General features: G+C 44.6%; 2 protein-coding genes across 2 annotated transcripts; one reads left to right on the forward strand and one right to left on the reverse strand. All coding sequences in view use genetic code 11, as the record gives it.

Annotated features, from left to right (window-relative positions):
* Window positions 1–1,904: 1,904 nt before the first annotated feature.
* Window positions 1,905–3,076, reverse strand: EGR_05853 (hypothetical protein; the record flags this gene model as incomplete). Its single annotated transcript, XM_024495102.1, has 2 exons — window positions 1,905–2,272; window positions 2,548–3,076. 2 exons carry the CDS (start codon window positions 3,074–3,076, stop codon window positions 1,905–1,907), a joined length of 897 nt encoding a protein of 298 aa, XP_024350448.1.
* Window positions 3,077–4,067: 991 nt separating this feature from the next.
* Window positions 4,068–10,601, forward strand: EGR_05854 (hypothetical protein; the record flags this gene model as incomplete). Its single annotated transcript, XM_024495103.1, has 11 exons — window positions 4,068–4,238; window positions 5,273–5,372; window positions 5,451–5,538; window positions 5,573–5,698; window positions 5,806–6,033; window positions 6,228–6,595; window positions 6,677–7,385; window positions 7,825–8,380; window positions 9,302–9,458; window positions 9,927–10,471; window positions 10,536–10,601. 11 exons carry the CDS (start codon window positions 4,068–4,070, stop codon window positions 10,599–10,601), a joined length of 3,114 nt encoding a protein of 1,037 aa, XP_024350449.1.
* Window positions 10,602–10,617: the final 16 nt, after the last annotated feature.

Below are 10,617 nucleotides of genomic sequence, written 5' to 3' on the forward strand. Positions count from 1 at the left end.
GTACCGATCGTTCAAATTTAGAAAAACCAAGGGGTCGTGTGCAATCATAAGTAATTCGCCATTCTAGTTGATACTTTCCGATAGACAAAATTAACGTAACATCGAGGGCAGTCGAAATCGAACAGGAAATAGATGTAATGTCTGAACTTCTGTCATTTTTTCCTAGGATCTCAGTTTTGATGATCTGCCTAATGAACTGTGCCAAAGTGAGCCGCGATACATCTTGGTCAGCTATGAATTTCATCATGATGACGGCCGCGTATCTTATCCGTACTGCCTTATTTTCTCAAGTCCAAGAGGTATGCCCATGGCAACCTTGCTCATATCTTGGTTCTTTTTTGGGTTTATTTCCTGAATTTGGTGCTGCCTCAGATCAGGTGAATTTACGTTGGAAAATAAGGTAATAACTGGTATTTATCGTTGAGTTTCGAATGTGCGTTAACTTTAACGCTCCTATCTCCACCTTCTGAGTTTGTCCAAACTCAAGTTTCTGATCAATGAAAATTTTGGACGCCAACTCATAAAATGTGGGAGGACTGTGTCACATGGACGTGGGTCACTTTTGCTCTGGTTGATGAAATTTCTGTTTGCTTTGAAATGTATTGATAGTGGTGAATAGATAACAAAGCTATATCTTCGTCCTCAAATTTTGTTAGAAATTAATAAACCCTATCCTGCTCCTTAATAATGCTTTTCAAATTGCGTCTGCGGGTAGAACTCATTGACAAAGCTATAGACGTTTTTCTCGTATTCTGATGGCTAAAGACTGATTAACGCTTTCTTTTTCAGGCAGTTCATCTAACCTCAAGATGCTCTATGCCGGATCTCTCCGCCACTTCGCTGACGCAAGCCAGGTTACCAGGGTGGGTTGCGCCGCATCGGTATTTCTTAATTGTTGTCAGTCCATTCCAATTCAAGTGACCGCCTTGTTTCTTTAACGTTTTAAAACTCGAGTTTACCGTTTCGGCTACCTTGAGAGGTTGCTGATTTTGCAACTATTAGCAGGACAGTAGCCCGTCGCAAAGAGGACTGAAGTGTGGTTAGCACTGAACCTCCAATCTGTGACGCGCATCACGTACTGCGCACCTACAAGCCACCACAGAAGGATTACGTCCCCCATATTTTAGCCGTTAGCTACTGCTCAGCTTGCGTGTTCACGCACAGTTCAACACTAACCCGACCCTTTGCCCTCTTTCATAGGTATATGAACTGCAAGATGTCGATGACTTTACTGAAGACTGGCTCAGGGCCGAGATAAAACTGAAGCAATATTAGCAACGCTTACTTTCGTACGGGCTTTCCACCTGCCTTGATTTGCTTATTGTGTGAATTTCGTTAAGTTACCTTACCTTCCCTACGTATCGTAATACTTTGGTAACTCACTTGAATATCAACAAGGGATAATTCCACTGTGCCAATCCTTTCTTATCATACGTTCACTTTGCCGCAATAGCAATTCTACCCTCCGCACTGAATTAGATTGGATGGTCATTTGGACTTTGAATACTTGTCTATTCCTGTATCGGCGCTAGTTGGTGTGAGGCCGCGTAAGCGGACGGGTCGCGCGTTTAAGTGTGTGCTAGAAAAAGGATCCGGGGCATGAGTTGGAGTTACTTCAAGCGTTTATGCATAAGGGTGGGGGCGTGTCCACACGCCATCGTGCGCCTGCCGTCTGCTTCAAAGTAGGTTTGACAAGCCCGACTGCTTTTAAGGGTCAGGGTCGCGCACGATCACCCGAGGTGAGTCATCCCACATAGATGTAGGTGTGGGCGCGACTCCTGCCGCTATTTATTTCCCTACGCAATGCTAGGAATAGCCGCTGCTTTTTAATTCCTGGTCTGCATATCCCGTGCAAGTTACTAGCCATCAGGGAAAAGCAGTCATGTATGTACATGTATGTCACTTTAAAGACCCCGGAGGGCGAGTCTCCGTGCCTTCACCTTGGCGGCCATTTGGGACATTTCCTGCGGAGTCATACGCCTTGGAGCCCTAGGTGGTTTGCCCACGCTTGTCGTTATGCCAAAGAGACGCTGATTAACGAAGTCATCGGCACGTCGGCGGATAGCATTCGCAGTGTCCTGTCCACTGAGAATGATGACACGTGGTGCAGTGGAGCACTTCTTGTGATAGCGTCGGCCACCACGTCGACGTCGCTTCTTGTTACAGTCGGAATTTGTAACCCCTGGTGCTTCAGATGAGCCGATATCCTGCTTCTTCTTAAAAGCCATTTTCTTACCTTGCTTGTCACTGTCGGAGCAACTTTCCTCTGGGTCTGAAATGCAAGCACACACCTATGAAACGCGGTGCGATACTTTACTTAACTTTGAATTAAAAAGCTATTAAATTTTCCGATGTTTGAAACCAAAAAAGCAGTGTTACCCGATCAAGAAGAAGAACCTTTTAAAATAAACTCAACAACTAATCACACTGTTAAAATTTTAAACATGGGGAACTTTTTCGGTTAATAAAAATGCGAATTCATAAATCGTAGGCTATTAGTTCTAAGACCAAGCAAGTCAACCACAATATTGGATTAAAGAGCCTTACCTTTACCGAACCCGCCTTCCAATATAGCATTTCCCAATTCCTCTTCTTCAAAATCCAAATCGACATCATTTTCATCCAAGTAGCTTATGTCCTCAGCATCTTCTTTTAGGAGGTTTTTGGGAAGGTACTTCCGAAAATCAAATGTATCCGCCAGTCTAAACTCATCTTCGTTGTCAGCGGTCTTGGTAACGCGGCACCTCCTAGTCTTAGGTTTGCTCAACGCCAACTCAGGCAGTGGGTTGTCAGCTTCAAGCTTTGCGTCACCACACTTGTCACGATTTTCTTCAGCCTGTCGAAGCTCAGTCGTTTCTTCCATGTTGCAAGCAGGTGTGGGATGCCGTCCTGGATTTTCTGCTTTCTGTCTGGCCCTTCGCTTTGCTCTGGTCTTCTCTTTTGTGATCTGAATAAAAGCATTAGCTTCTTTTTCGGATTTTGCCCTCTGCACCGCCTGAGCCTTGAATGTCAATGCCACGGGTGCGTCATAATCGAAGGCAGACACAATCCCCTGATTTCCGCCCTCCGCATCCATTTTGCCTCCAAACTACAGAGTGGAGTAACGAGGTAAAGTTAATGCAACAATCGTCTACAAATTGCATCGTTACGAGATGTACTGTGCAGTCGAAGAGGTATATGTATGAATAATTTCACTTGGTGGTAAGAAAATATGGGGTAGCCCAAGACCTCCTTGAAGACATAAGAAGTCATAATTCTAGGCCAAGGGATGTATTGCTGATGTACAGTAGGGCTTGAGGTAACAGGCATGGCCCGGAGGCCAGGACACCCGGCAGAGGAACAATGGCAAAGCCCCAAATTGACTTGTTACCAAAACCGGGAGTTAGACAAAAAATTAACGTAGTACACAAACCCTCGCATCTTTTAAGCATCATCTCCAAAGTTCCACTTGGTCAACTTCCCGCATAAGGCACCACAACGTAAGCATTGCTGCAAGAAAAATCCACGGTCCAACCGCGAGTGTCATCGAATTCCCATGCAACTAAGGTGATACTCTACCGCAATAACACTGACCCCTCCTGGCACTTCAACTGGATCTAGAGTTCCGACCTGTTTAAGAAATGCTTTGGGGAGAAGGGGAATTGCGCTGGCTATCATGCGTACCCGTCGCCAGTCGTAAGAACACTGGCCCAAAAGCAGAGTCTTGTGATGGGGACGGAGTTTATGATAATTCCTTGTCACTTTGTCCACATTTCAGTGCTGCCCAGCCATATCCATCAGACTTCTATCCAGCTAGTAGAGAGATGGAGGAGGTGTCGTGTGCTCACTTAATTGACATCTTCGTAGAGGTCCCGTTGAAAGCTCAGTAACAAACTTTTCAAGATAGTTCAGAATCACGGCCGGTGCCGCCACAGTTGTTAATAGCAAACCTGCAGAACGCAGAACCTGGTGATTGACTAAAGGTAGACATTCTAGCCCCTCAGGTAGGAGTATTCGCAGATTCTCCCATCCGCAGCAATATGAATTTCTTCCGCCCCACTAAGGGTTATCACTTAGTGGTAGCAATCATGAGAGGCGTTAAGGCAGTGCCACCAATGCAGCGCGCCAAGACTTCCCTGAAGACGAAAGAAGGCATGACACTCAGGCAGAATACGTACTGTCGACGCACCGAAGGTCTTGGGTTCCACGGGTGCGACTCGCAGGCCAGGCCACTCAGTAGAGGCACAATGACGGACCTCGTAATTAACCCGTTAGCAAAAAAAAGAGTTAAACAGACAGCTAGCGCACCACAGCATATGACTACGGAAAGGAGCTATCTAAATATTCGCGAATGGATGAGAATCAAATGAAAGCACGATGACTTTATTGACGAAAAAACTCAATAACGCCCCACGGTGGAGGACCACACCACCGAATTTGGTGCTCAGTAAGACACGCAATACGACCTCCGTTGACTTAAAGTAGCTGCACCAAAACATTATGTTGATAATCTACTACTGAAAAGGCATCGATAAGCGCATCATAAACTGTAACAAACAGTCTTTTATTTTCAGTCACAATAATCACAAGATTTGCAAGATATTACGTCGAATAGAATTAGTGCGAATTACTTCAATGTAATATTTTCATAAATGAAATCATGGCCGCATGTGATCCATTGACTGGTTCGCCTTTATGCCTTTACCAGGAAAGTAATCTTTTGCTATTGGTCTCTATCTTGGTTATTAGTTTGGAATGATTGAATATCCAATCCTATCTTAATCTAGTTTTGTTTTTCAATTAATGTTTTACAACTGCTGTGTTCACAAAGTGTGCTATCCTCGGGCAAATATCTGACAGATGATTTAGTATCGTTGGAATTTTCCGCGTTAAAGGAGTGATACATTTTTATGTCTTTTAATTTCAATGAGAATTTTTTGAATATAAAACCTAGTATTTTTAAAGTTAGCCACCCGAGTATCACTCCGTGTCAGCTGCATTCCGAGTTGTTATATCTCATATCTGAAAAAAACAAGAGGGTAATTCCAAAAGCTTTTGCATTTTGTAATGTGAATGTTGATTATAACGTATTTTGTACTTAGTTTCTGACACTTTTTTATTCAAGGATTTCTAAACATAAAAAGATTGCTAGCACTGGATAAACTTGATGCCAATCTTTGTAACCTCGTCTGCATATATCGGGTGACGTTCATTGATCAATGTCTGTGCCTAGGCAAAAGCCCAAATTATGGCTTGAGGAGGTGCGATTGATTTTGGTCGTGGATTTGTTTAGTCTTCTTCAGATGATCTTGACTCTAAACTTATAAGACAAAGGATGGGCATGACTGTGTCAGATTTTCTCGCTGCACTCGGCGGTAGCACGCCTCGTGGGGGTGCTGACTTGAAGTGTAGGGTGTGGCCAAAACACTCAGTGAATGGTAACCATATTTAATACTACTATTGACTTCTAGAGTTTCGTGACCCAATTTTCACTACGTGTTCCAAGAACTCCTCGGAAACTGACTGGTCCATACGGTACAAGGCGTTGGGTTGCTATGAGTAGGTCCGGTGTCATTTTCTATTGTAAATTTAGTCGAGACAATGCAACTGCTCCATCGTCCGAGAGTGGATCTAACGCCGTGGATACTCGTCTACCCAACGATTTGTCTAGTGAAGCTCGGTTGCGTGAGGATAAAATTACACCAGCTCAGCAAAAAGAGTAAACTGATAGTTGAATTGTGCTTTTTAAACAACTTGGTAGCTTTTTAATTTCCTTCCGCAAGTATTCTTGGGTCTTGATGTCAAATCTCATCCGCTTCACTTTAGGCTCATTGAAACCCTTCAACTTTCGGACAGTGATGAAGAAAACAATGCTGACGACAAACGGTCATCACCTCGGGAGAAGTCGAGGCCTACTACATCGAAGCGGAATGTCATTGCTCATAATTCATCCAGCTACGTGGAAGAGAGGCTTCTCAACTTGCCACAACTTATATCGCCTCTCCCCTCTGGAAATATAGCATTGAAGGTATCAGCTTCGCCGAGTTCTTTGAGGTAAATTATCACTGGTAGTTATTTAATGCTTTTTAGTTGCAAAATATACCTTTTCCCTTGGTGTGCACTCAATTTCATGCATTGCGTTGTTATATTTTCTAGATTTGGATGCTCGCAAATGTTTGGTCGATCTTGATCTTTAATATTTTGGGTTGTTTTGGCATAATTTACGTGCATCGCTAATTTCCTTGTAGACAAAATACCCGCAATCTTAATGCGAATGGTTTGGATAAATTGAAGCCTCGGAAAGGTACCCTCGAATCCGGCGTTCGACCAGAAAATCTCCAGAAGCCGAGCGTCTATTCACCGCTAGCTGTTCGTATAACTGAAGGCAATGCTGGTTCTAGTCATAATCAATACTCAGCGGACGCTATTAGTGTTCTGACATCTTTACCTGTCCAGCGCTTGAGCAACCAGGAGAATGTTCCGTCGGTAGAAAAACAAGTGGGATCATCCGAACTGTTTGTGCGACGAGTTTTAGCGGATGCAGAGGCATTTTGCAAACCGCTTCAACATTTACCGAGTAATCTTCGCGGTGATTGTAAAGAATCATCCGAGGAAGGTGATGCACGTGACACTTCATTGTGCCTCAGTTACGACAAACGAATATCTAGCTTGCCAAAGCCATTCTCTCTTAAAATAGTGTCTCCATTGTCCGAAACTTACATTAGCTTAGGACAATCCGTTGATGAAACACTACCGTCGCCTCCAAAACGGCTGCTCCTCTCAAAGGATTTAGAGACCTCTGTACCCTTGGTTTCTCTTGCTAGAGAGCAACCATCCAACCCACGAAAGGATGAAGCCATTGAGGAACTCAAATTTGCACACAATTCCTCGTGGATTTTATCATCCGTCGGAACAGTTGAATTGCGATCACGTCTTCTCTCTATCCTTCCGGTCTCTTCCAAGAGCTCCTCTTCGTGTTTGGATAAGTTGGCTTCTCTACGTTTCCTGCTAAGAAGTCTTCGAATGACCAATTCGGATTCGCACAGTGTGACGACACGAAGGCTAACTGGTGTTTTGTTGGCCCCTGCCACTCCTAACCCAACTCCTCGATTTGTCGAAATAGGTACAGGAGTAACGCCTAAGCGAACCACAGTTTTTGCCACTCAATATGAATCAAAAAGGCTGGTGAATTCTGCCGCGCAAACATCTCCTCGAACACAGGCTTCCGCCTTCACCAACACAAGCCCATCTCAATTAACATCGAGACGGATATCGGTTTCTATTAACACTGAACCGCTTCGTCCCGGTGCAATGGAAAACGGTTTCTCGGATGACTATTCTGCCGACTACTGTCTCAAGAAAGTGCTTGGTAGTAACGATGCCGTGATGGAGCGTACAACTCGAAGGTTCGTTTGCTCTCGTTGTATTGGATATTCTTTATCCTCTCTTGATGGGGTATTTGACTACAAATCGGTTTAAAGCACCATTTTTTACTGTTTTAAAGTCAACTCGATAACGTCTATGTACAAGGGCATAGTGTGGTTCGTATTTTTTTAACTAGTGATGGGTTTAGTCATTATCTTGTTCACTTTTGTATCAAATTTTGGTATTTATTTATTGCTCGCTCCTATCACACGAACTTAGTCCAGATTTTAAGATTTTAATAGAAATGAGTTCCGTTCATGGAACTTTCCTCATTATAAAGCGGTAAACGACATTCGTTTCTGACGGTGTAATTTGTATTTCAACACCAGTTATACTGATAATTTATTAGAGAATCAAACCTCATATTTCAAACGGCCATCCCTTTTTAGTTTTTTACATCTTGAAAAGGTTTTTTTCTAGTTTTGAGGATAGTACAGAAGAAGAGCAGTTGACTCAAGCAAGCAATTTGGACACCGAAGCCGCAACCTGCTGGAGCAAGTTGGTAAAGTTTGTGGCAGCCACCTCTTCTTCATCCTCTTCCTCTGGCAGCTCCATGCGACCCTTCGTTTGTTCCTGCGCGCCGGACACACAGCGTCTTATTCACAGCCTCTTTAGCCAGACTGACTTCACCTCTTATCCTGAGAAAATTTTGGCCTCCACTCGCCACCTCCTTGTCGCGGCACTCATGGCTACCTCGATGCTGGACGCGAAGCGTCGCTATGAGCAGGCCCTGGAAAGTCTGGCCAAGACAGCCTCTCGGATGCGACGGGCGGAATCTAAGCTCCTTCGCCGTGCTTGGGTTGCTACCCAGCGTAGTGGTGGTGTTGATTTGCCTATCACCGGCGTCGCAGACCTTGGCGGTGATGCCAAACGCTGGTCTGACCTCTGGTACTCGGCTCTCGCGCGAGTGAGAGCCGTTGTCAGTGAAAAGTTCCATCAGCTTATCGCGGACAAGGAACAAGAACTGCGCAAAAGGGTGAGCGCCAGCCACTGATTTAGCCACGTGTCTACCATTGACACACTGCTTTGTTATCATGAAAATTTGAACCTGAAGAAATCGTGAAACCATGTATAAAGACACGTGTGTAATCCGCCTTGATTGGCGCATGCGGTGGCACATTTTGTAAGCGCGCACGTATATCACCACCGATTTTGCTGTGACATTACGCATGTGACCGCACGAGTGTATGTAACCTGGCGTTGAAGGTGGTGCCTTCTGGCTGCTGTCATTGCCGCTGTATCGCCTACTACTTGTCCTCCCTATTCACGCACGTTTGCGTATGGAATTTGTTGCAGTAATGCTTTTGCAGAACCAGGTGTGTATGTGCTGGTTTTCGCGCGTACATGTGCTTGGTGGTGGCAAATGCAGTTGCAACACTGTCCTCTTCCTACCACGAGTGCACGTGGGTACCTCAATTTATTCCTTTCCCTTTGAAGAACGCATCTATTGATCTGGTTAACCTTAGACTTTCCTTGCTTGAATCAATTAAGACTGTTCGAATTATCATTTGGAGTTTACAACACTGCATACGGGTTAGAACCAGTTGCCATAACTTCGTGTGAACAACCGCCATGTTCTGAGTTCTGTTGGTCGTTTTTACCTATTCAGCTCTCCTTTATAGACATTGCTTGGGTACTATTGAGGCAGGTGCCAGACTTAATCTTGGTAGTTTTCCTTCTCACATGTCTCCAGTGTGCATGCATGGGCGGTGTAAATAAAACAAGAGGAGTCGATCAGATACAGTTGTCTCAGACGCTTAATTGGCTTAATCTTACGTCTGAACCCTCCCCCCCCCCCTTATTAGCCATCGAGCCTTCAGGTCATGGCCAGTTTTCGCGACATAAACCACTTACGATGATGTACGGTAATTTTCAATGTTGTTCTCGCCTTTTACAGATCACCGAGGACCCATTTTTGAAGCATTTGAAATTGCTCAACGCAGAAGAGGATCTCTTGACTGTATGCGCCTCTCCTTCATCTACACCTTCGCGTAATGGTTCAACAGATGGTCGACCTCGTATCCAGCCAAAGCCTGATGGATTTAACGAATCTAGTGAGTTGGCTTTTCCTCTAAAGCCTATGCAAATCTGTGTTCTGTGCATCAGGCCTAAGGACGTGTTGATCCCTTTCTTCTTTGTGTGTCTAAAGTGAACTATGATAGCCTAGAGCCAACATTTACATATATTTTTGAAATAGACAATTTCTTATACTGCGTGCACCTTCTGCCTACCTGTAGATTGAAAATTTTTAAGTTTCTCTAAAGGTGCGCGAATGTCATAGTCATCATGTAATTGAATTTGTGATTTGGGTCTAATGTTGTTATTAATTACTAAAGTAGAAAAGTAAAAATGGCATTATGGTTATGCAGCTTTGAAATTTGTTCGGCATTTTTTTGGTGCAGCTAACATCCCCATATTCGCTGCAATTTTATATCTTGTAATTTCGGTGTGATTAGCTGATTCGTTGAAGGCTCGTATCGACATATTTTTCATTGGCCGCCATTACTGTCTTTGACTGTTAGAATCAGATATGTGTGCAGTGCCCAGATCAACACTGGAGCGTTTAGTCAAAGTCTTTCAAATTACTTCATTGGCCGGTGAATCGATGCGATCCCGGCAGGAGTCTGAACTCATCCTTCCTACGGACAGATTTGCTGTCTTTGGTTGTGAAGGCACCAGGCAGCAGCAGTCACACCAGCAACTTCCCATCTTCGTTGCTCCCGCTCCTTCCACCAACATGACGCCTCTCATCGTCTACATCGATAGCGTGCTCCAGCTTCATCGGCAGCTTCTCTCGTGCCTTGCAGTGTGTCCCGAAATGCCGCAGTACCAAACCTCGGGTACTTCCACTCCCCAATCCAAAAAGTTGAAGTCTCCCCTTGCTCCTCCTCCGGCTCCCCCATCCACTACCAAACACTCCACACAGCGGAAAGGTAAACATTCAAAGTCACCTGTACCTCCACCACCCCCTGCATTTGAAGATCTTCCCATCCGTCCACACGACCCGGTTGTGAGTAAACGCTCTAAGCACCGAAAACACCGACAAGGCAGCCATTCCGATGAGACCGTAAGCTCAGAATTCAGTGAGGTGAAAAAGAAGAGAAAACACAGAGACTCGACTTCGCCATCAGGACAGATGCCTGAGCCTTCTCCCCGCACGCGTGGAAAACATAAATTGGAGGACGAGCGACCAATGAAGTACAAATCACGCAG

Source organism: Echinococcus granulosus (assembly GCF_000524195.1).
Source record: "Echinococcus granulosus chromosome Unknown EG_S00047, whole genome shotgun sequence".
Lineage (NCBI taxonomy): Eukaryota > Metazoa > Platyhelminthes > Cestoda > Cyclophyllidea > Taeniidae > Echinococcus > Echinococcus granulosus.